This window comes from Brachyhypopomus gauderio, chromosome 15, assembly GCF_052324685.1.
Source record: "Brachyhypopomus gauderio isolate BG-103 chromosome 15, BGAUD_0.2, whole genome shotgun sequence".
NCBI classification, from domain to species: domain Eukaryota; kingdom Metazoa; phylum Chordata; class Actinopteri; order Gymnotiformes; family Hypopomidae; genus Brachyhypopomus; species Brachyhypopomus gauderio.
Genome location: NC_135225.1, coordinates 16,665,873 through 16,691,938, shown reverse-complemented (window position 1 = coordinate 16,691,938; position 26,066 = coordinate 16,665,873). Strand labels below are relative to the sequence as shown.

Below are 26,066 nucleotides of genomic sequence, written 5' to 3'. Positions count from 1 at the left end.
GTCACGGTAGGATTTCAAAATAAAAGACATAAATATACCGCTGACTGTAAATAAGCCATTCAAAACATTCAGTGGCAACTGGACTTTATCAACCATTTACACTTCACTAAGAAACTCCCCTCAAGCCTCAGCAAAAAATATATAAATAGGCTGCATGTAAATAAATTGAAAAAACTCTTCCCAGGAGGTTGACAGACCGCTCTCGTGACAGTTGGGTCTGAGTCTACACTGTCTCAAACTTCAGTTGCTTGCACCATCTCCACAGGAGTTTAGGCAAGCCTATTGCATTGCTGAGCTCTTTAGATAAAACATGGAGAAAACAGTCCATGGTCATTTGCTACATTACGGCTGCCATGGTAAGGAGGACGTTAGGTTGGTCCTTTGTTTGGTGGTGGGGTGGGGTAGGGTGGGGGGGTTTCCTGTAGGTCGCCCTGTGGTGTTCTGCAGCATAGTCCCAGGCCAATGAGGGCCAGAATCGCCATCTTCAGATCATCATGGGTGACTTGCTTGAGCTTGATTTTTTCATATTTGTAGTAAGGGATCTTCCCAAGAGTGACAGGTAAATGAGGGTTATGAGGTAAAGGCCACAGTGGGGGAATATCTTCCTGAACTCCACTGCTTTCTGAAAATATGGGATGAAAACATAGAGTTTTTAGAGGTAAGTAAACATAATGTAGCCTGGCATTTTTATAGCGTCGGGTGATAGGTGACCAGTATGTGTTTTGCTTTGCTCTTCTCCCAGCCACCATATGGTGGATTGGGTTATTCATAACAATAGTGGTAAACACCACTCCCCCAGGTTCAGCACTATGGATAGCTCCATGGCACTGGCAAGCCTAGTTCCAGCAGTCTTTTCGAACATTGCACCACCACAATATACAATATATTGCCAAAAGCATTTGCTCACCTTCCTTGACTCACATATGAGCTTAAGTGACATCCCATTCTTAATCCATAGGGTTCAATCTGACATTGGTCCACCCTTCACAGCTAGAACAGCTTCAACTCTTCTGGCAAGGCTGTCCACAAGGTTTAGAAGTGTTTTTATGGGGATTTTTGACCATTCTTCCAGAAGTGCATTTGTGAAGTCACATACTGATGTAGGACAAGAAGGCCTGGCTCTCAGTCTCTGCTCTAATTCATCCCAACAGTATTCTATCAGGTTGAGATCAGAACTCTGTGTAGGCCAATCAAGTTAATCCACACCAGACTCTGCCATCCATGTCTTTAGGAACACTGGTGCACAGTCATTTTGGAAGAGGAAGAGACCAGCTACAAACTGTCTTGGTATGCTGAAGCATTGAGAGTTCCTTTCACTGAAACTAAGGGGCCAAGCCCAGCTCCTGAAAAACAGCCCCTCCACCAAATTTTACACTTGGCACAATGCAATCAGACAAGTACTGTTCTCTTGGCAACTGCTAAACCCAGACTCATCCATCAGATTGCCAGATGGAGAAGCACGATTTGTCACTCCAGAGAATGCACCTCCACTGTTCTAGAGTCCAGTAGTGGCGTACTTTACACCACTACATCCATCGCTTTGCATTGCACTTGGTGATGTATAGCTTGGATGCAGCAGCTCCACTATAGAAACCCATTGCATGAAGCTCTCTGTGCACTGTTCTTAAGCTAATCTGAAGGCCACATGAAGTTTGGATATCTGTACTGATTGACTCCACAGAAAGTTGGTAACCTCTTCTCACTATGTGCTTCAGCATTCGCTGACCCCGCTCCATCAGTTTGCGTGGGCTACCACTTCATCGCTGAGTTGCTGTCGTTCCCAAACACTTCCATTTTCTTATAATACAGCTGACAATTGACTGTGGAATATTTAGGAGTGAGGAAATTTCACGACTGGATTTGTTGCACAGGTGGCATCCTATCACAGTTCCACACTGGAATTAACTGAGCCCCTGAGAGTGACCCAATCTTTCACAAATGTTTGTAAAAACAGTCTGCATGCCTAGGTGCTTAATTTTATACACTGTGGCCATGGAAATGATTGGAACACCTGATTATGATCATTTGGGTGGGTGAGTGAATACTTTTGGCAATATAGTACATGTATTTATGGAAATATAACAAAAGAATAAAAGTCTATTTCTGAATTCATAATTCTTCATCATGAGCAGCATTCCTCATCTAGAAACACTATATAACCACAGCTTTGTTTATATATTGAATTATATATTATGCATGCTATGATGTAGGCTGTACGGTGCAAGTTGGCTTTCAAATTCACAAAAAACTCTAAGGCTAAGTAAGAGGTATTAATTTATATAGTGTACATTTCTTATACAAAGCTTGAATTTCTTAAGTTGTTTTTATATTAGTTTATGTTTCCACTTTACTTGCACAATAAACATTAGCCTTATACATAAGTACTCACACAGAAAGCACTTTTCTACCCAGAAACAGCAAAAAACTAGAAGATTTGGGGGAGGGGTAGTAATATGATAACAAGAAAGGTAATGATTAGTAAATTGTGCATTTTCTGGAAAGCTAAATTAATTGGTTTAATTTCATGGATTTTTTAGCCACTGTTTCACTTAATTAATTATGTGCCAGGTTTGAAACTCAGGACAAGTGATACAGTAAAAATATCAGTACAAATATTGATCTATCAGCAGCTGTGAAACCTGATTGTTCTGCTTCAGACTGACTTTTTGTCCTCCCTTCTAGAAGCACCTCGACAGACTTCTGTCAGTGCAGCCACATCACGGAGTGCCAGCCGCAGGAAAAGGTATAAATGAGTAATGTCACTGTCGGACGATTAAAGTGGTTGATTTTAGGCTACGTGTAAGGTGGAAAGCACCAAGGCTACATCTTTGAAATGTTCAATGCACCAATGTTCAAATAAATCCCTAAATCATCATGTTTTAGAAGACGACTTACTTACTACTAACTTACTAACTGTGCGCTTTGTGTTCTCCATTAGTATATTTAACATACTACTCTGAGTTTACAAAAGCTTAATCTACTTACTGAGACTATATTTCATGACTGCTATGACTACCATTAATACCCCCAAACTTACTTGGTTGCTGTTTAGATTCACATTCAACCTTTTAAGGACACCTGTAGTTGTACTGAGGCTTTCCCCAGTGGAGGAAACAGATATAAACAGCACATTTAGGGATGACAGTTGCTGTAAGTAAAGACTGAAAGTGATTGAGTGAAAGAGACTAAAAGAGACTTACTTCTCAGCTCCTTGAAAGCCTGGATAAATAAAATTAATTAGGTTGGGAGATCTTAGAATTACAAAACACTCCAACTAAAACAACAATTGCTGTGTACTAACAGTTGCAACAATTTTATTTATGATTGAAAGATACACGTTTCTAAAAAGAAGTTTACACAATTTACATTTTGGCAACATGCTCTGGGTGGGTTTTATCAGTCTGGCACTACTTATCAGCATGTAAGATCAGGCTCTCTGCACACTGACAAGCTTGACATCTTCCCTCTGTTCTGGCCACCTTATTGCCCTGTTGGGGGTAGGGTAATGCTCATACATGTTAATAGTCCTATTAATCATTTACCTACTAGCCATCAATGTCCTCATTTTCTTTCGGCAATTTTTTCTTTTATGACCACCCTGTAACAAAAACTAAATGAAAAAGATCCATTCATGGTTTTTATTTTCACTGAGAGATGTTAAGTGTCTTGCTAATGTTAGTCACAACTTTTGGCAGGTCTGTTGTTCTGTTGATTAAAAAACTCACAGTTTAAACACGTTTTCCCTCTGAACGTGACAATGTGATTAATGTTTTCCCCTAGATTAGTGAATGTCTTACTGGTGTTATTATAAAGTAAATTTGCAGTGTTATACATGTAGGCCTACAAAAAGTTTTATTTTCAGTACAATTATCATAATCATAAAGACATTTTAATTAGAATTCCCATAGTCGAACAGACTATTCCCATAATCAAATCAGATGTTTTCCCTTGTAAACTTGCAGTATAATCAAATATTTGGACGTAACACATAGTCACATAGTCTAACTAAACGCACAATGAACGCGTGAAATCTTGGGACACACCAATGCTTAAAAATAATCAATACCTCAGAAGCTGTTGTCATTGCCCCTCCTCCATCTTCAGTCTCAGAAATAATCAAAGTATTTGCCACAAGCCCTTGTTAAGCACCAAAACGTTTTTGCAAACATATGTTGCGTAACGTCACACGCAAAAACCACTCGTACAACAGGACAGTACGACTTGGAAGAATTCAACAGCTTTCTTGTTTGGAAATTTCTCTTACATATACTATATTTTTTACTAGCGTTTTAAAGTTGCATTAATTAATTTGCTTATTATGTCAAACATAGTTTTATACTAAAATTGAATTTGGTGTACTGCTGCACATGTTGCGATGATCCTCCACATCTAAATGGTAATAGCCGTAACCTGATTAGTCCTACGCTGGTGCACTATGATATTGAACATGGCTATACTGGCCACTGACTTTATATATAATGGCAAATTGGCCATCAATTAAAATTCATTTACGACATTTAATAGTTCGCAATGTTGATATTCACAGTAAAAAAACTCCATAATAAAGCCCATTTTCTACCTTCGAACCCCATTATTTGTGATCTACCGTCGTGTACTGTCAAATAATTGCAAAATGTGTTTCCCGATTCTTGGCTTCACCAGCTCTAATTCCGCGATGTTGTTCTAATAATATACTTATATTTATAATAATATTATATGTTCGGTTATTGTCTCTAAAAGAGACTCTTTGATCCAGTAGGCTACCTGCATTTTTATAATAAAACGTACGGACAAAAGTACAGGCTGATTCGGTTTAAATCGCATTTTAGAACAATCAAATATGCTAATTAATAATTCTCATGAACGTGTTGCCTTGCACAAATAGAAATGAATTTTCCAGGCTTATGACAAATAAAGAGAACAATGGTCCTGCACGAGGCCCATTTTTTAGCTCTGAAATATTCTGACTTTTATATTCATGAACATGAACATGTAGGTTCATGTCATACTTCTGACTGTAGTTGGTTGTGATGTAAGCAGACCACTGAGGTTTGAGGAGTGCCCCCTTTACCCCCCTTAATCACTATCACCTTCCCAGCAGGTCGCTCAATAAGCACTTCTATGGGGGGGGGGGGGGGGGGGGGGGGGGGGAGTGAGGAGTCATGGGATAGGTTCTGTGGGGCATGACTATAAAGAGGGTTGAGGATGGATCACAAATGAAACCCCTTGGGAGCATAAAAAGAAAAGGGCCTTAATACAGCTTTGGGAAACCAGCACCTAGTTAAATAAGGATTAATACACCTGAAAGGCACACTATGTGGAAAGGCACCAATATGGGTAAGTAAAATATCATTTTGTTTGTAAATTTAAAGTGCATTGCATTGTAATACATCAAACATGTACTCATAGCAAATGTAGCTACTTAAATGACTCATTGTGATGTCTCATTCCCCTGTAAATATTTTGTAAATACTTTGCAGTAGGCAAATATTACTTTGATCAAATGGTTATTTTAAGGTTGTAGCTCATAATGTATGATTTTCATGTGAATGTTTAGTAAATTGTGCATTTTCTGGAAAGCTAAATTAATTGGTTTAATTTCATGGATTTTTTAGCCACTGTTTCACTTAATTAATTATGTGCCAGGTTTGAAACTCAGGACAAGTGATACAGTAAAAATATCAGTACAAATATTGATCTATCAGCAGCTGTGAAACCTGATTGTTCTGCTTCAGACTGACTTTTTGTCCTCCCTTCTAGAAGCACCTCGACAGACTTCTGTCAGTGCAGCCACATCACGGAGTGCCAGCCGCAGGAAAAGGACAAGTTTCTCTAAAGAACATGTGGAGCTTCTCCGAGCCACCTTCGAGACAGACCCGTATCCAGGCATCAGCCTCAGAGAGAGCCTGTCACAAACAACAGGCCTGCCTGAGTCTCGCATTCAGGTACTCTATGGAATGGAGTACAGCACCACAGAGCCACACATGTGTAGTGGGCTCTTCACACACATACAAACTCACAAACTGCTATGCTTACAGGATATTTAAATTAAAGTGCAACTTGGATTCAGTTGGTGATAGTTTTATCAACATCTTTGTTTATACTACTTGCACAGAGATGATGCAACTATGAGTTTATCTATAGTTGTCTTTGGCATACTGTTCAATATGTCAACAGAGGAGACACTAGCACAGATAAACATTAATGCTTTGACTATATTCTGCTATAGCAGGATGTCATTTGAAAATGATTAACCTCAACCTTCTCACAGAACTGTTCTTATCTAGTGCATTAGGTTTCTACCTCTAATCTCATGACTGTATTCTTATATAGCTAAGTAACATTATCTTCCTTCTCTTGTGATAGGTTTGGTTCCAGAATAGGAGGGCACGTACACTGAAGTGCAAAAATGCCAAAAAGGCTTTGTGGCAGACTGACTCTGTTTCACCAGTTTACACAGTTACCCAGAGTCCACCTCAACCACATTCCACCACAAAAGAAGGAAGAGGAGGAAACATGCCATCACCCCTTGTCCCGCTTATGCACCCCAGTCAAATTAAGGAGGAGATAGAAGAAGACTGTTACTATGGATTTTGCCCCCCTCCATCTGTATGTGATGATTCAGGCTACGCCACCCCTTCATATGGTCACCACTCAGGCAGATCTGTAAACACCCATTCTAGTCCTATGCTTCTTAGCTCTGAGCAGGTGAATGCTAACTGGCCTTTGCGGTATGATCAAGAGTCACCTGTCCATTCCACATGGAGCCCCTCTCACGGCTCCAGCTCTAGCCAGGCATTTTACTACCCTCTTACTACCCCCAAGCAACACTACAGCCCCACTCTTCAGTCTGTGGCCTTCTCTACCCCAGACTCAGTGCCCTGGGACAGAAGCCAGGCGTGCACACCAGCTTCCAGCTCCTTCTGCTTGCAAGATCCAAAAATGTCTGAAGTGGGAAACCAGCAAGACAAGGTCCTTCATCATGGACCAGTGCCTGAATTGCCTGCACTCTCCTTACAGGAGATTCTGGGGGAGCTGCAAGGAGACTGGTGGGAAGGAGACAGTCTGAATAACCACCCACCTGATACCAAGATAATGTATTATTAAAGAATTTAGCCTATTTTACTTTAGAATTGGTTCTAAAAGTATTATAATTATATTTATGATATTTATTTTTAGTTTTTTCCTATTTATCTCATAGTTTGCTTCATTGAACAAACTAGAATCTCACACTGGCACAGATATAGTTTGCAAGCATCTTTCCTTGCATATTTAGTTACTGCACAAATATTTTCATATTTCTGTATGATAAAGTACATTTACGTCACCTTGTTCTTCTTATTATTGTATTAGGTTAAAAAAGTGAGCTTTAACTATATTCATATTTCTTTATGATCTTGTAAGCTAACTAACTTGGTGCGATTGTTATATTTAAAAGACAGCCTAAGCCTTTAAATAAATCTGATGATAATTAAATGTGTTGGGTAAGCCAATGCAAAAGATATTTTTTTGTATTGATCTGAATCCCTTAACAAAAAGATTATTTTTTCCATTACAAATATGCACATTGATTTACTTGTAATGTTTTCTCTAGTTATCTACCCTTGCATTGTTATCATGCTGCACTTGTATTTAAATAAAGGCTTATCAAATATTCTCTTTCTTCTCTGCCTGAGTTTTGCATGATGAAGTGCTTAGATTGTGTACACATATTCAAGACAACTTCAAATTAAAGTAAGAGAGATAAAGCTAAAGGGGAGAGAAAATATATGAGTATATAATAAATAAAGAGAACTTGTTTAAAAGAGCTACCAAGTTTTTGTTAAATGTGTCCTCTGCAGTTAGCTAATGAGTGCTACAGCTCTGGGGTAAAAAAAAAAAAAAAACTGGGTTGCAGGTCTTTTTGTGCCTGCCTTGATAGGCCTGAGTCTCCTAGCTGACAGACATGGCTGGTAGATGTGGTGTCCAGGGAGAGAAGCCTGGCTTTAATTTTGCCTGCATGCTTTAACCCTGCTGTTGGTAAATGTCCTACAGCACTGGGAGAACTACATCTGATGGTTCTTTCCAGTACCTATGTGCTGGAGTTCGGCTCACTCCTGTGAGGTTCTGAATTCAAACCAGGTAGTTTTTTTGATAAGGTGAGGATAGAATTGATGATGACCATGTAGAACTGGATCATCGTGGACTGTGGCAGGTTGAATTTCTTCAGCTTCAGCCTGTAGGTGAGAAAATACTAGAGGTGTCATCAACTAAGGATTTTCATAGACGAATCTGATTCGTCAGATTTTCCCTTTAGTCGACTAATAGTCAAATCGTTTTTTTTTATCTAGAGCACCTTAAACGGGACCCCATTCTCATTCAGGACTTTTTTCCACGTCGATTTTCCATCCACCGAGTTTTTGCGCATTTTGAAAATGCGCATGAAAAAAACTGGATGGAAAAAGACCAAAATTCGAAAAAAGCCCCAAATATCCAAGTATGTCTCGCTGCAGCCTGCAGGAAGGCGGAGTTGGACATCCAACCCCGCCCACATCCAACTCCACCCTCTAATGCGCTGTCGTGCGCCAACCCACTACTTCTTCATTCGAGAATAACTGTGTGATACTTGAAAATATGCATAATAACTCACAAGTGTTCAAGAGACACGTCTTTGCGCTTAATTTACACATACCTCGTTTACTTTGTGTATCGTTCCACGTATGTTATTCATTATTTTTATTTATTGGGTGGCGAACGTAAAATGTTGACGGGGGGATGTAAAATGGACACAAATTAAGTGTTATATCGCGATAGATCGATCGCCGTTGGTTGGCGCCAGAGCGAACTAGTAACTCAAATCATAGATGTAGATCAGAGGTAAATAAACTAGATTTTTTTCGGCGTGAGAAATCGGATGTGTGGCGTGAGAGCGTGTAAAGACGGTCAAATACGTGTGTCTCACGCTCATGCGTGAGAGTTGGCAACTCTGCTACTATAAGTACACAATTAAAATGGTAATGTTTACTGATAATGTTGGTGATAGAGAAGGGGTATGTTGGTAATGTTGGTAATGGAGAAGGGGTGTAATAAGGGCTTATTTTGAGCCGGATTCTGCCGGAACAGGGACCCGGGAACTCTTTCATTTTGGAAGGATGCGTTCTGGGAACTGTCTGCCTCGATCCGGTAACTTTCAAGCCTACTAATTATAAGTTATGAAGAAATCTGTCTGCGTTGAACCAATTAATTGAACAAATAATTATATAAAAGACATTTTTAAACACAAGATCCACATTCCTAAATCACATAAGAGCTCTCCTTTTTAGCGATGTCTTTCCGTGTCTCCCCTATAAAGCTAGTTATACTTTTGTGAGTGACCGTAGCGCGCGACTCCGCACACCTCGCGCGCGTCACAATCTTTGCAGTGTCCTCCTGAAACGATATGTGTAGTATAAAGAAACACCCCCTCAAACACAGGGGAAGGAACATTTACCTGACCAATTTTAATGCTGTATTGTGTTTCAGATTTGAAAAGTGCTGGAATTAGGCTAAAGTACTTGAAAATGCACTTCTGCACCAGGGCCGGCGCCACGGGGGGGGGGGGGGGGGGGGTGCGGCCAGGGTTGCCAGGTCCTACAAAAATATCCCGCACAAAATCAGTGTAAAACCCGCCCTTCAGAAGCCTAAACTAGCCCAAAGCCCAAATTTGTTGACGGGGGGGGGGGGGGGTGCGAGTGTAAGTTGTTGGACGGGGGGTGGCGAGTGTGTAAAATGGAGACAAATTAAGTATTATATCGCGATCGATTCTTAAAGCCTGGGTTTATACTTTCGCGAGTGACTGTAGCGCGCGGCTCGGCCCACCTCGCGCGACCCTGCGGCGAGCGGTGTAGGCGTTTATACTTTCGCGAACGTCGCGAGCGTCGCTGCAGTGTTCTCCCGAAACGATAGGTGGCGATAGGTAGCAGTGGAGAATAAAAAACCTCTGCAAAACCGGTGAAAGAACATTTTACCTGACCAGAGACCGTATATATACACATCAGGCATCAAACATAAATATGACTTTGCAATGTTGTCCGAAACTATATGTGGTAGTATAAAGAAACACCCCTCAAAAAAAAGGGAATAAACATTTACCTGACGCATTTTAATGTTGCTTTGTGTTTCAGGTTTGAAAAGTGCTGGAATTTAGGCTAAAGTACATTAAAATGTTGAAATTACGTTAACAAATACGAGCCTCTTGTAATTCCAGGACGAAACATGAGAGAACGTGAAGACGTTAAGATTGGGCGTTTTGAAAATAAACAACCATTAAATAATGTGATAAAAAAGCGAAATTATTTCGATTCATTTCGAGTAATATGTATAAATATTTAACTTAATTAAGTTTAACCGTGCTGGGAAATATTGAAATGGACCTTTAAAGTGACGTACAAGTGCTTTAATTCCACCTTGTATAGGTGTATGAACCCCGGCAAACATGACTTTGTCCATCGCGCTGAAGCGCGGCGCGCGCGCGAAGTTACAAAATTCGAGAGGTGCACGACCGGCACGGGCGGAGCCACAGCGATTACGTCATTTTCGCCGCGCGGACCCTCGCGCCGCTCGCGGCGCGTCAAGTATAAACTAGGCTTTAGTGTTGACTTGTAACTCCCGCAGTAGCCCAACTCAAAAGTAGCCTCAAAAAACCGCCCCCCGCGACCCCAGAATTTTTACCCGCGGCTGGATTTTCAAACAAGCCCAATTTGGCGTGAAAACCGCGAACCTGGCAACTCTCCCCCCCCCCCCCCCCCCCCCCCCCCCCCCCCCCCCCCCCCCCCCCCCCCCCCCCCCCCCCCCGCTCAACAACTTACGTTCGCCCACCCGAAAATTTCTGACGCCCCCTCACTGTATATGTTCTGGCGCCGGCCCTGTTCTGCACTTAAAACACTTATAAAACACACGTAAATAGTTCTTGCAGTTCTGTTTACTAGGAGCAAAACAGTTCCCGAGTTTCGAACGTAACATGGGCGTGGCTTCGGTCTTAAGAAGAGGGTGGAGTTGGATGTGGGCGGGGTTGGATGTCCAACTCCGCCTTCCTGCAGGCTGGAGAGGCTTCTCCAAATATCGCAAAAAGATTTTCACGCTAGGAGGAGGTGGAAAAGTTAGACTATCGCATCGCCAAAATTCGGAAAAACTGGATGGAAAGGGTTTTTTCGCATAAACGATGACGTTATCCCTGCCTCAAGTCATGTGGTTCTACATGATCGCGATGTAAAGATGGCAAATGCATACAAAAACAGTTCTGGAGAGAGCAAAAATTGAATTTAACTTCTCCATGTATAGAAAAGAAAAAGAAAAAAATGTTTCAAAACCTCAACGTGCAAAAATGCGTAACTGCCAGATGGACGTAAAACCACTATTGTTTGGCGTCCTCTAACGTGATCTAAAGTTTATTCGCATAACTGTAATGAATGGAAACAAGGCTTAATTCGCATTTTTTTCTGCCGAAACTTGGAAATTGCGCATTATTTTTTCGAAAGGTTTGGATGGAAACCAAACCTAAAACACTCAGATAAATGAATAAATATATATAATGTAAAATAATGTAAAACCTAAAACACTCAGATAAATGAATAAAATATATATATATATATATATATATATATATATATATATATATATATATATATATATATATATATATATATATATATATGTATAATTAATAAGTAAATAATTAAATAAATAAAAGCTGAATAAAGCTAACCTACCATAGGTTAGCTTTATTCAGCTTTTATTTATTTAATTATTTACTTATTTATTTTTTAATGAAACGTTAGAGAACATTAACAAAAAAAGTCACCGTCAGTGCACATATCAAACTGTCAGACAGGCACTGTGCAAAATGTCAGAAATATTTTAAATAAAATATGCCTGCCTGAAAATAAAAATAATTGCCACACAACAGCAAAAAAATATAAGTAACGGGGTTTAAAAACGCGAGAGGGCTGAACTGTTTTTTTTTTCACCTAACGCGTTTTAAATGGTATGTTGGTTGTTGTGTGAAATGAAAGACGTTGATGACATAACTTGCACTTTACTTTGTTTGATTCATCTTTATCAAACAATCAAAATACTCCCACACTTTTGAAGTTTTTTTAGTATCCATTGTAATCTTGGCAGATGCTGACTATACTGTAGCGTTCAGCTCAGCTCATTTGGATTGTGCAACTGCAGGGTGTGATTTATTAATGTGTAGAAGATGCCTATTGTTAATGCGCACACATCATTTTAAAATATTTATTAACAGAAATTAGGATGATTTTATTTGACAAAAGGATATATAAAACGAAAACAAAGGCATTTCATGTAACAACTAATGGTTAGCAGCATAGAATGGTACATTTGTCTATGACGTTCATAGTCGACTAGGGGTATAGTCGACTATAGTCGAATCAGAGACTATTGCAGGTTACTCCTAGAAAATACTATGACAAATAACCGTAAACGGTGTTGCCAGGAGTCTGAATACACTACAATGTCATTGAGGTATGCTACGTAGTTTTCCACACTGGCCTTTTATATTCATGTGTTAAACCATGCCTGTCCTCCCTACTGTTGCCTTTTTTGACTGGCCCTAATCTTGTTTGTTTTGCATGGTCTATTCCTCATTCCTCATTCTTTTGCTGATCTTGGCCTGATTTTTTCACCTTGTGTCCCATCTTGTGTTGTACTTATTAAACCTATGAGTTCTACCTGAATGTGACTCTGCCTCTGGCATATCTGACATGTTGTTCCCACTCGTACCACTAGACATTAATGCTGAGGGGTCCCATAGGTGTATCAGAGACTTCTCGCATGTCAAGGTGGAGCCTCTCCTCTCCTTGGGAAACACCGGATGCAGCATTTGTTACTACAGCTGGATACTACAAGTGCCAGGTTATGTTGCATGTCCTGGCCAATGCGCATTTACTAGGGTCAGTTTACGTTCAAACTAGGCTACAGTCACATTCACGTTCAGCTGGTGAACATGAATGCAAGTGTTGCACTGACCACAAATAATTTGAACCGAGTAGTTCAGAACAGCTCTTTGGTCTGAGTGAATGACTACTATTAAGGCAGAGGTCACCAACAGGCGGACCGCGGTCCGGATCCGGATCCGAATGCAGTCCCTGTCCGGACCCAATCTCATTCCTGATTAACTCTGCAAATTTCTATTTCCGTGGTCTGCAACCAACGGACCTCGGTCCGGATACGGACCCAAATGCCATCCCATCTGGACCCAGATTAAAATTGTTTAAAATAGTTTTTTATTTTGACGGGAGAATTAATTTTAAACCGGAGCATTTATTTCAGGGCTATTGAAAAAACACTCCGTCACGAGTGTTACGTCCCCCCCCCGGACCACAGGTCAGAGCTATCTGCCAAATTTGGCCCAAAGAAAAATATAGTTGATTAGCCCTGTATTAAGGCATAAAGCGCCCTCTACTGACCGTCAAACACAAGAGGCAGCTAGCACCTTAAAGGTTTTCACTCTTTTCAGTTGTCTCTTTACTTTCTTAAATGTAAATATCAGAGATCTTTTTATATTTTATATTAAGATACTCATTTAATGTTCTTAGAATGTATATTTATAGTTATTTAATGCTTACTACATCACCATGGGTCTGAGAGAGTAATGAAATTTCATACTGCAGAATTGACAGCAAAGATGATTTTTGTAGGTTTAACACTGCCAGTGAAATTCGATTAAAAATAATAAATAATCGAATATAAGAAATGGCTATCGTTAGCCAAGGTTACGATAACTGTTAATAGGTAGGACTTGCACTTTCAATATGGGTGCAAGCGAGAAAGCCTATGAATCTGTAAATCTTACACTAACCAAATGCATACGACTGTAAATACAACTCCAGTAACATACAGTACATTAAACATCTGCGCAATGATGCAGTAAAATTGTCGATACTTTGTAAAACAAACTTTACAAACAACAAGCAGGGCAAATAAACTTTATAACGTGTTTTCATTTTGTTGTTCCTACAAAAATGTCGTAGGAACACAAGTAGTTTGGGCGTGTTGAGCGTCTCGGATATGTTCTAACCAACCTCACGACGCAAAAGTAGAGCGAAAGCGGAAGTTAGTACCAAGCATGAATTTGTTACATGTAATAGTTTTTTTTATATAAAATATTAAAATATTTAACAAAACTCGTCAAATTTAGAGTATCTGCCACTTTCGCTTAACTAAATAGTTCATATAAGTATTTTCATTAAATGTCTTTCACCTACTGCCTATTTGTATCTGTTGTTTTTGACATATTTTTCAAAACAGCCACAATTTAAACCATGCTTCATTTCACTAAAACAATAACATCACGTTTTTTATTATTATCTGCTCACGCAAAGCATGTATCCGTAAGAGAAACATAACGTACGGACGGCCACGACTAAGAGGAGTCGTTTTGCGCACTAGTTAGCGCCATGTCCAGATACGTCTGGCGCTACTGGGAGTGTCTTAAAAACAGAAAGAACCGAGCAGTGGGGACGTAAATACGGCAGTCTCAACTGGTACGTTTTTTTAGTTTCAAAGCCTTAAATTATTGAACAACAAACACCGGGGAAAGGTTTTGTACTGGCTGGACCACATAGCTACAGTATTCGCTAATTTACGCTCGATGGCGCAGATTTTATCTGTAGCTTCTCTCTCTACACTCGGTCCCTGTAGTTAGCTGCCGCTTGTTTGTATTCAGAAGTCCAGTACTATCCGGCTAACGCGATGAACTAACTAGCTGTCATGTAAATATAATTTAGTATCTTAGGATAATATTGTGCCTGTGGAGTAGAGTTCAATGATCGTTTTTAGTTTATCTTGTTGGTAGATTTGGAGGAAAACCACACACAAAGGCTTTATCATTTTAAGACACAAGCTAGCTAATTTGGGTAGCCTAGCTAGCAATCTATAATCATAATTTAAGATACGTTACTGTATTTAGATGGGCTAACAGGTGACTAGCTAGACACCACACTGTTTATAAATATCCAATACATCTTTACTTTCTCGAATGTGTCAATAAGCAGCTCCTATATATAAGGTTATATAGAAAGCGATGAACTAATCTGTAGCCGAGCTAAAACAGTAGGCTAAACGTTTGTTGTTCGCTGAACTAGCTTTTGACTTCTGTTAGCTAGGTTATTACAATAGGACTTGGTAGTTGCGTGTTTATTTCTAGGTAGCTGTCCAATTAGCTAGTCGTTATTATAGTGTTTGTTACAACTTAACACACTTATTTAACACAGATAGAAGCTCTAAAATTAAATGTTCGTTTGTTAATACGACGAATCATCAGAAGGTATCCATCAAGATAACGGTTTAACTTCACAGCACGGTAGTGTTTAGGAAGCTGGCTAATATCCTGTTACAAAGCTGGTTTGTTTAGCCTGTGTTTTTAATGTCAAATTTGCAAGGCATAATCAGTACACATTTTCAAAAATGGGTAGCGTTGGGCTAAACAAAATAGTGCATAATCCTTATTTGTGCATCCTTCGTGACTATTCTAAAGTTTCTGACATAGAGTGTACCATATGAGCATCAGAATATGAGAAAAGCAAACCTTCATCAGCTGGTCAGTTGGTTGGCCACGTGTCAATACAACTACTCAAGACACCCAGCAGTTTTTCACATCTTGGATTAATCTAATTAATTTGACTACATTTTCGAATGATCATTGATTTTTTATGTTCCTCTCTTAAGTGTAAAGGGATTCTTTATATCCATCTAATTTTTTAAACAGGGTTTGAGGATGCATTATTACAGGTATGAGAATGCAGAGGTCAGCTGTTGCTACAAGTACCTCATGTTCAGCTACAACATTGTATTTTGGGTGAGTTTATATTAAAACCTATAGCTGACTCTGTAAAGCAAAATATGTCTGTTATACATTAATTTTTTTGATGTTGGTTAATCCTAACATGTCACCCATTCTGATAGATCATGGATAGTGTGTGCTGAGATATGAGTGCTACCATACTTTTAATGTTTTCAATCTATACTTTGTGGAGGGTGCTAACATATCCACAAAGCTCCTTATTTATACTACAGAGTTATCTTTCCACACAATGCTCATTTTACATTGTGGTTATTCAGATAACACTGCCACATTGTGAACACCCACAGGTTTCACTTCCTCTAATGAGAACCTTGGAGACCTTCTGATGGTGCTTGGTTTCCTGGCAGACTTTTTGGCTCATCAACAGGAAATAAAGAATTGTATGAAAGTGTGCTTGCTTAATAGGGTAGAGAGAGTTGTGAGTCTTGTTTGCATACATTTTTCTAGGCATGAGGATAATCAAATCCTCAATGATTTGCTCAGTATGTGTTAGGGTAAGATTTTTTAGGACAGCATAAGTAGGCACCACCCCTGATGGTTTTGTTTGCTGTAGTGCCCTTTTAAAAAAAGAGCCCCTTCTTCCCTCTAATTCATCACAACGTCACATGTCTCGTATTGTGAAGTAAAACAATTGCAAATGTGTTTTGATCTCTGTGAGTTTAATATATTGTGTAAATCCATTTATGAAAGTAATCCGACAACATGGTTTTGAGTCCCATTAGCGATACCTTTGTTTAATGAAATGTCTTGCATTTTTGTTGGTAACAACAATTGCTGTAACCCCAGTGCTTGTGTCTTTGGCTGTTGCCGATGCCTTTAGTTGCTGAATACGTTATTAGTGGCTGTAACACATTTGATATGAACACAGCTATTCTGAAGTATGGTATATGTATGACTTTGTTCCAGTTGGCTGGGGCTGCCTTTATTGCTATTGGATTCTGGGCTTGGAGTGAAAAGGTGAGTAGATTACATTTGATAAGTTTATTTTTTATTTTATTACCTTGCAATGGTACTTGAAGCAGGACATTGAAGTTCCAAAATGGATAGCTGGACTCCAGACAAAAAAATCAGGTGCCAATAACTTTTTCTATGTGGCATTATAATATACAGAAGAGTTTGTTTTTGGCTGTTATTAACCAGATGGCCTCTTAGGGTTCAACAGAGATGTTGATTGTGTGAAAAAACTAGTGGTGGGCCGTTAACGGCGTTAACAGCGTTCGTTAATTTGATACTGTTATCGGGCGATATAAAGATTATCGCCGTTAATCTATTCTTAAAGTTGGGTTGGGAACTGGGTCAAAATGGCTAAGCAAACTATGATGACTTTCAACTTGATAGTTTAGCTCGGCTGTATTCCTAACCAAATTGCACAGTAGGGGCGAGAACGAGTTTTCAAACTTGTGAATTACAAATCGTACATGTGTTTACATGGATGCGGCCACGAAGCCGCCAGGTTTGCTTCATGGAAAATTCATTTTTAGGAACGTAAAGTGTTAACGGAGCGGAGCTCGGAGCGGTCGTTTTCTGCATGGTCCTAGCGCTAGATTTTCGCTATTTAAATATTTCTTTTTAACCGTTAAAACTGCAGAGGACCAAAACCGGACCAAAAAAAATAATCACTTTATTGTGGAGAGATGGCAGAGCAACTACAGAACTTGGGGAACCGTATTTCAGAACAAATGTACACCAAGCTTGCCTTAACAATTAGGGAATTGGGGCTTCTCAAAAGCACATTCTGCACACTGAAAGTGTTTAGAGTTAATTTCCCTCTTGATGGAACCCTTCTATAGAATTATAGTTATATTATAATATGCTGTAACAGACCTAATAAAGGTTTATGTAATAGTGAGAACATGAATTTCTGAACAGTAATTCACATAATGTGAATTTTTTTCCAGGGTGTTTTGTTGGACCTCACACTGGTGACACGGATGCATGGCTTTGACCCTGTGTGGCTGGTGATGTTTGTGGGCACAATCACATTTGTGCTGGGCTTTGCAGGCTGTGTAGGGGCACTAAGAGAAAACATCTGTCTCCTCAAATTTGTAAGTAAGGCAAATTTGTAGAGTTCAATTTAGGGAGCACTGTACCACTGCTAACGTCACAAAATCTGCACTATTACAAAATGACTAAATATAGCTTCATATCTAATAACATGTAAACACAGAGAAAGAGGAACTTGTAGAACATTTCCTCTGAGATAAAGCTCTTGGAGCTTTTTATGACTTGTCATTGTCTTTGCACCTTGTTGTCCAGTTCTCAGGTGTTATTGGATTTATCTTCTTCCTGGAGCTAACAGCAGCAGTGCTAGCACTCGTGTTTCAGGAGCCCTTGCGGGAGTGGATAAGTGAGTTCTTCTTAGCCAATGTGAAGGCCTACAGGGATGACATTGACTTACAGAACCTCATTGATTCCCTTCAAAAACTGGTATGACAAACATTTTCATTCATCTTAATCTCTGGGAATGATTTCTGTGACTTAGTTTGGCCTGACCTTGATTTACTGCTCATTCTACCCACATATAGATACTTTTACATTCACAGAGTGTCAGACTGAAAATGTTCAGTCCAACAAACTGAACTTAAATAAGTGCATAAATACATATATACATAAACAACTCTTGTATTAAGTCTGACAAGTAATCAGTAAATGGTATCATTACCTTTGTAATAGTCAACACTGACAATTTTAGGTTATACAGCTTTCTATTTAATTTGTATGGGATGGCAAGTGAGAACTGAGATCCATAATATGAGGTTGTTTATTACACCTGGTTGGTCATTCTCCAATGACATTCCTTATTCTTAGAACCACTGCTGTGGAGCCAAGGACCCCAATGACTGGAACCTGAACGTCTACTTCAACTGTACCCAGAGCAACCCCAGCAGAGAGAAATGTGGAGTGCCTTTCTCTTGTTGTGTCAGTGACCCAGCAGTAAGCTCCTTCGTTGTTCTCTGTAAACTCGTTTCACAATAGTCACAGTGCCATGTATTAAATGAGAGGCAAGTCTACATTTTCTGATCAGCAAAGTAAAAAATTCTGAGAGAGCATTTACTAGTTCAGTAGTAGATCCATTAGGCTTTGTGCATGGGGTGCAGTGTGGATAAGAGCAGTTCCAGGCTATGAAGTAAGATGGGTTGAAGAGGGAGACTGGAAATTGGTAGCAGAGCTAAGTAGACAAATATAGATGCCACAGTGTATTGCATTAACTACACCAAGACCAATTATGGTGGTGTACTCTGAATGTGAACAGTTTCTTTTATAGAGTTAACAATTCCATTCGACAATAGAGTTAATGAAGATTTTGAAAGGCCAAAGCTGAGACTTTGTAACTAATGTAGGAGAACGTCGGTGGCAGTTGTATGTAAGGCCAGCAGAAATTGGTGCTAGAGGATTTGTATGTGTTTGTGAATTGGAAATTCACTTCTTTTGGATATGATTGAGTTTGCTGTGATCTCTTTATTAGTGAAATCATTCTGATGCAACCCTAACTCCCATTACAGGATGCAGTACTGAACACCCAGTGTGGCTATGATATCAGATACCCAAATGATCTGGTAAGTGGTAAGCAGTGTTTTAATTCAAAGCTGACCATTCTCTTCTGTTCCAGCATAGTCAAATTATTAAAGTTAATAAGGCATTTAGCCTAAATAAATTGACATTAATTACAACAAACATATTAATTACTGTCCTTTTGGTAACTCAGAAATGTGTAAAATAACGTTTTTGTGGAATTAAAATATTTTTCATAAATAATGCACTTTATAACAGTATAACATTATTTTTGTTCTCAGTTAGACTTTCCCTACTCAGGTGAAATATGTCTAAATGAATAAAATTTATGGATATATGTATACAATTTATGAATATATGATGGTCATTAGGCCTGTCATGGTAAAGTTTTCAGAACAATGTATTGTCCCAGAAATTATTGCGATAAACGATAATATTGTCATTTTAAAGTGCCATTATAGAATTTTTTCTTGCTTCTGGGCTCCCCAAAGGAGCTTTAAGACAATGTGCCACAATAATAATATTGTAGCATAATAATACAATTACACCACTTTGCAATAATGTAATGTATTGTAAAGCTCAAGTATGGGGTCATATTTGAGCTTAACCACATATCTGTAGTGGCAGAGTAAAATGAGATGTCTTTAATTTCCTTCAGAATGCCATCTTTCACTTCATTATATAAGTTTGGGAAATATAGGTTTTATTTGACAGTTCATACTGCTTGTCAAATATTTGCAGCATGTTTATAAATGTTTTCTTTTTGTCCGTATTTAACGGCAGCATAAGCCTGGTTTATACTTGACGTGTCGCGAGGGTCTGCGCGGCGAAAATGACGTAATTGCGGTGGCTTCGCCTGTGCGCGAGGGCCTCGCGCGCTGTCGATTCGTGAGGTCGTACACCTCTTGAATGGAGCGGGGGAGAGGTAATAGGCACCGTTAAGCCTTGTTTATACTTTCGCGAGTGACTGTAGCGCTCGACTCCGCCTACCTCGTGCGAACCTTCGCAAACGGTGGAGGTGTTTATACTTTCCGTGTCACATTCTTTGCAGTGTTCTCCGAAACGATATGTGGTAGCATAAAGAAACACCCCTCAGAAACAGGGGAATGAACATTTACCTGACGAATTTTTCAGGTTTCAGGTTTGAAAAGTGCTGGAATTTACTCGAAATGATTAGAAATAATTCGCTTTTTATCACATTATTTAATGGTTGTTAATTTTCAAAACGCCCAATTTTAATGTCTTCACGTTCTCTCATGTTTTGTCCTGGAATTACAAGAGGCTCATATTTGTTAACGTAATACAAGAGAACTTGTTCAGTCAGACAGCTAATTGTTGTGACAACAAATTCCAGCACAAATTCCAGCACTTTTCAAACCTGAAACACAAAGCAACATTAAAATTCGACAGGTAAATGTTCATTCCCCTGTTTTTGAGGGGTATTTCTTTATACTACCACATATCGTTTTGAACAACACTGCAAAGAATGTGATGCGGCAAGTATGAACGCTTCTACCGTTTGTGGAGGTTCGCACGAGGTAGGCAGAGTCGCGTGCTACGGTCACTATAATAAACAATCATTAAATAATGTGATAAAAAGCTAAATATTTCAAATCATTCAAATCGAGTCCTATTAGCCTCGAATACGTTCGCGAACTAACACATCTCCACCTGTGTATGGAGGCACTGTTATTGAAGCATACGCTCTCCATGTACTGTACTCATTTCCTAACCGGTAGATGTCGCTCTCTGATCACAAATTCGTCTTCACTTAAAGGGGGAGGGGGTGCGAGAGAGCAGCACTGTGTGCCTTTCTGAAATCAAATGTACTTGCGGTTTATTCTCATGTAAACAAATTTGCACGGAAAACCAATGGCCAATTATCAACATCAGCAAAAATGATCGCGGTTTAAAAAGATTTCGTACGATAAGTCGATAATGTAATCGTGACAGGCCTAATGGTCATATATGATGTCTCTTCTCATAGAGATTTAAGACTGTGCTGTAACATTTGATAGAGATTTGTGAGTAATTTGAGATTTACTAACCTGTAAAAGTCTAGTAAATTTGTTTTTCTTTCCATTCAACACAGGCTAAATGGTCTAGTACAATTTATACTAAAGGATGTGTCACGGCTTTAGAAGAATGGTTTCCGCGCAATATCTATATAGTTGCTGGTGTCTTCATCGTGATTTCACTGCTACAGGTATGAAACACTGGTATCGAAATGAACAGCATACATTTTAAGCTTAGATTTGGTTCACTGAAATAAGCACTTTCAAAACAATTGGAAACTCGATGATGGTTGACTCATGATGTGTTGGACAATCAATGTTTTTTTTTCTTGTCTCTGTGTTTAGATGGTGGGCATCTTTCTGGCACGGACGCTGATTGGAGACATTGAAAAAGTCAAATTTAACTATTACTAATATGTTTAGACTGTTGAGTCTTCAGAAAGAAGTAATTGGGGCCTATGGAGGATAGATGCCTCATATAACATCTGCCTTTTCTTCTACGATCTTTATATTGCCTCCTTTAAGGTGGTGAAACATTTATTTAAATGATTGGCTCAATTTTCCATGCCAGTCATTCTATGGTTCCTCTGATCACTCTGCCAGGATCAGAGGCTTAAAAGCATTGAACGCAGAGTTGCCTTATTTAATCTGGAGTCGTCTAGACATGCCTCTTTACATCTCCAGATGACAGCTGGACTACACTTTTATCTCAGATCTCTCAGGTTTTCTCTTCACTAGTTTTTTTACATCTTGATATTTTCCATTTGTTGGACTGTCATTAATCCATCAATATCAACAAATGGCATATGCTCAGTCTGTGAGTCCCTCTGCCTTAAACTTGATTGAGCACATGTCACCAACAACTGTGTTCATGTGTCATTGAGCCACATTTATCAGGACTTCAAAGAACAGTGTATAGAGACATGCTTACTGTGGGGTGTTCCCAAATAAAAGATGAATCAGGATATTTCAAACAGAGGTCCTTCATCAACAGCACAAGCAACGTGTTTCTGAATTTGTAGGGGGAACTCTCTCTCTCTCTCTCTCTATATATATATATATATATATATATATATATATATATATATATATATATATATATATATATATATATATATATATATATATATATATATGAGAAAGACTCTTAAATCATAGCATGTATTCCATTGGGTTCTAAAGTTCCAAGAGTGCAAATAAGTTCTTTTTTCTTGATGTTTCCTAATTTAATTACTGCCATAGCAAGAATAGCAATGCAAACAGATATGTCATTAATACAATGTCTATTATTATTAATATGCCTTGCCACTGGAAAAGACAGTCTTAATTCTGATAGTCCAAACCATCTGATGGTTCAACAAACCAATCAACAGGCCATCTCTTAATTTCTCCAATATAAAATTTATAACATCTGCCAACAATGCAGTAGGCCACTCCCATTGTAAAAAAATTGAGGATGAATTGGTGGTGACAGTTAAAGTCAGAGTCAAACAATGTATGTTGTCACAAAGCAGCTTTACAAATGCATGTGTCCAAATCCCTATTGAGCAAACCAGGGACAAGTGGCAAGGAAAAACTGGGGGTTAGAAAGAAACCTTGGGAGAACCAAGACAGTTAATCCTTTTGTGGCAGTTATTTTCTTGGCTGTTAATAAATGTAAACGCTTGCCGTAAAGGTACTTTGCTTGCAGGCTACAGTACCATAGTTATTATCTGAATGTAATTTATCTCACTCTTGATGAGCATGTCTTTTGATGTTTTTGTCTTGTCTGGATGCTGGTGGATTATGAAGTCTGTAAACATAATATTACCCACTGTTTTATTTGTAGAATATGTCGGCAAAAGAGGATTTTTTTGTTGTCATAACAGCAGATATTTATAGATGGTCAGTGCACCCATTATTTGAACAGGTAAAACTTGAGGAAGTATTTGTTATACTTCCTTAAGAAATCCATAGTGTTCTATACTTTTCTGGAGGAATTTTTCATTCTCACTGCGCTTAAGTCTAAGTAGCTGGGAGTAAGGGATACTTTTGCAGTTCTTGGAACATGACAAATTGTATTGCAGTTAGGAATGCGGGACCATAGATGTATTATGGGTGATAGGTAGATGGTATTTTAACAAGAATTTACTGATGAAGGACCTCTGTCAGGGGAGAAAAAAAAAAAAAAAAAATATATATATATATATATATATATATATATATATATATATATATATATATATATATATATATATATATATACACACACACACACACATATTTATGTATATTGTATAGAGGATAGTAAAAATTCCCCCTTAAAAATCTACAAATATAATTCTGGCTATATGTCCTTCATACTTCAGCCTTCTGTCAGAGGCCTGGGAATTTGAGGGTGCAGTGCAGTATTTTTGCTGTTCCTAGCACTGTACTCCTCTGTATTGAGGTTAATGTCATAACTGGGAAATCTGCTATCACAGGTCAAATTGTCCCCATTATCACTGGAACAGCATTAGTATTAACCTTCCACATTCTTTCCACATCCTTTCACTTTCTCATATGCCTGTTTGGTTTTTTCCATCATTGTGGACTGCTACATCCAAGTTGTAAGTTAACTGTTTGTAGATGTATATTAGCTGAATCAGGTTGATGAGGTGTTAAATTTCACCAAATATTCTTAGAAACTTGTTTTTTTAGAATAAGGGAATTTGTCAATCTGAAATGAATGTAAAAAGCCTGCAAATATAACATGTGAAAGCTTTGGAATATTTAGCATGCTTCTGTAGTCCATAAAGGGATTTTTCCACTGTGGTTATGTTAGACCTAAAGAACATTTGACACTCCTTTCATTCTGATGAAAATGTTGTTACATAGTTTTCATTTTTAATGGAACACCACTGTTATCAGCGTTTTGTTGGTTAAAATTCACAAGTTCATTTTCATCTGTTAAGGTATATTGCAATGATTTTAACATATTCCTTCATGTTGGCTGTAGGAGGGATGTTACTGCCTCTAGACAGACCATTACTTGGTCTATTGGGTTTAATCAAGACCTATAAAACCCTTCATCATGTACTTTAAACAGTGACTCAAAATGCTTGAAAACATAAAATAATCAGTTGTCCATTACAAACTGAATCATGCTGCACATTCAAAACAGAAAGTATAGTTTTTGGTGAACATGAGCATGAAAGTGCTGAGTGATTATTATCCCCAATGTAACCTTAATCTTGCACATTATTATACAAGAATCAGTCAATTGCTAGACCTAAATATTTATGTACACTATTCTCAGACTCCATGTAAGTAAAAACTCTTTACACATCAGTTGGCATGTAACTGATGGTGAATTATACTTAGCATATTTTTTCAGTGCTGTCTACTGTTTTTGCCAAATAAGGAATGCAGTTATTTTTGCTACATCAGAATGTCAGCTTTCATGTTCTATGCTTTTTTTTACTCAGTTTCTAAACAAAATGTGCCTTTCTACTGGTCTGATATTTTTTGGTGATTTATTGTGTATTGCATGTTTTACTATGCTTGTCAAACTTTGTACCACATGTTTGTAAGTTTGTTTATATGGTATGGATGCAGCCCAAAGATGCTGTGTGGTGCTCAGTGCCACCAAGTCTTCCTTTTGTATATTAAAAATAGCAGTGAATTTTAGATATATTTTTCTGCTAGGACATTGGTGAGAGGTTTTGTAAATACATTTTTTTAATTAACTTGCAATCTTTAATATGCCAATTAAAATAAAGTTTTGCTGTTTGATTTCTAAAGTGACTTTTTATTTTTGTCTCTGTTATTCAGCCTTTGTTTTATGGACCAGTTTTTTTAGTTCCAGGATGTAGGTAGGTTACTGGAACAGGCTGGAAAACTTCAACATATGTCACCTGTTAGCAAACCTAATCTCTTCAACCTTTTGTTTTTGGGAAAAGTTTTAAGTCTTATAAAATGGCTGTAGAGGAGTGGAACATGATGGAAAAGAACAGTGTTATGATCAGTGACATAACATTCTGTGTAATACAGTGCAAACATTTTTTTTGTATTATTTGTATTTCCTCTGACAATATTATAAAACTAGGGGATTTTAACATCCATGTTAATGCACCCTTGTCACGTAGGGCTACGCCCCCCTCTCCTAGCTGTTACTCCGGTGTCCCTGTTCCTAGTGTCTATGTTCTTTGCTCGTTTATCCCGCCCAGCTTGTCTGTTGCCCTGGTTTCCCCTGTCTGCCACGCCCATGTCGTCAGTGTTATCAGCTGTGTCTTGTTAGTTCCATGTACTTATAGTCCCTGTGTTTCCCTAGCCCCTTGTCGGTTATTCGTTCTCTCGTGGTCGTTCTATTGTGGTTTCATGTTCGATTGTGGATTGGTGTTTTCTTCCCTCGCTGCCATTGTGGTATTTGCTATCTCTGATTTTTCTGTGCTCTGTTCTGTGTTCGTCATGCCTATTTACTTGTCTTATGCGGATGGCTCTTCCGTTTTGACCCCTGCCTGTGACTTTGACAACGATTATGGAATTCCCTGTAATAAATCTCGCTCTTCTCAGTGTTTGTGTCCGTCTCCTCGCTCCGCAGCGCGTGCTGTGCTACAACCCTCTTGTCACTCAGCAGCAGAATTTTTTGCAAGTACTGGATAGCTTTAAACACAAACCACCCTTGATTGAGGGACACACCCTTGATTTAGTCATCACTAACTCAGCCCTTGTCA

General features: G+C 38.7%; 2 protein-coding genes across 4 annotated transcripts; both read left to right on the top strand.

Moving 5' to 3' along the window:
- The first annotated feature begins 5,333 nt into the window (after positions 1 to 5,333).
- mxtx1 (mix-type homeobox gene 1) lies at positions 5,334 to 7,107 on the top strand. The gene is made up of 3 exons (XM_076975210.1): positions 5,334 to 5,337; positions 5,761 to 5,945; positions 6,367 to 7,107. The coding sequence occupies exons 1-3, from the start codon at positions 5,334 to 5,336 to the stop codon at positions 7,105 to 7,107; spliced, it is 930 nt and encodes a 309-aa protein (XP_076831325.1).
- Positions 7,108 to 14,380: 7,273 nt separating this feature from the next.
- tspan14 (tetraspanin 14) lies at positions 14,381 to 25,133 on the top strand. Of its 3 annotated transcripts, none has more exons than XM_076974028.1 (9): positions 14,383 to 14,525; positions 15,749 to 15,838; positions 16,751 to 16,801; positions 17,743 to 17,889; positions 18,101 to 18,271; positions 18,653 to 18,778; positions 19,348 to 19,401; positions 21,450 to 21,563; positions 21,718 to 25,133. In XM_076974028.1, the coding sequence occupies exons 2-9, from the start codon at positions 15,758 to 15,760 to the stop codon at positions 21,784 to 21,786; spliced, it is 813 nt and encodes a 270-aa protein (XP_076830143.1). In that variant the 5' UTR covers positions 14,383 to 14,525; positions 15,749 to 15,757; the 3' UTR covers positions 21,787 to 25,133. The 3 variants fall into 3 exon arrangements, with proteins under 3 accessions (XP_076830145.1, XP_076830143.1, XP_076830144.1); XM_076974029.1 differs by lacking the exon at positions 14,383 to 14,525 and adding an exon at positions 14,558 to 14,753; XM_076974030.1 differs by lacking the exons at positions 21,450 to 21,563; positions 21,718 to 25,133 and adding an exon at positions 20,141 to 20,284 and having other exon boundaries at positions 14,381 to 14,525.
- Positions 25,134 to 26,066: the final 933 nt, after the last annotated feature.

What these genes read in the sequence shown, in the direction of transcription:
- mxtx1 (XM_076975210.1), top strand. An exon ending in TGCCTGAGTCTCGCATTCAG is followed by an intron (nt 5,946 to 6,366) that starts GTACTCTATGGA and finishes CTCTTGTGATAG; the next exon opens with GTTTGGTTCCAGAATAGGAG.
- tspan14 (XM_076974028.1), top strand. Translation starts at nt 15,758, where the DNA reads ATGCATTATTACAGGTATGAGAATGCAGAGGTCAGCTGTTGCTACAAG. An exon ending in GCTACAACATTGTATTTTGG is followed by an intron (nt 15,839 to 16,750) that starts GTGAGTTTATAT and finishes ACTTTGTTCCAG; the next exon opens with TTGGCTGGGGCTGCCTTTAT. An exon ending in TCTGGGCTTGGAGTGAAAAG is followed by an intron (nt 16,802 to 17,742) that starts GTGAGTAGATTA and finishes ATTTTTTTCCAG; the next exon opens with GGTGTTTTGTTGGACCTCAC.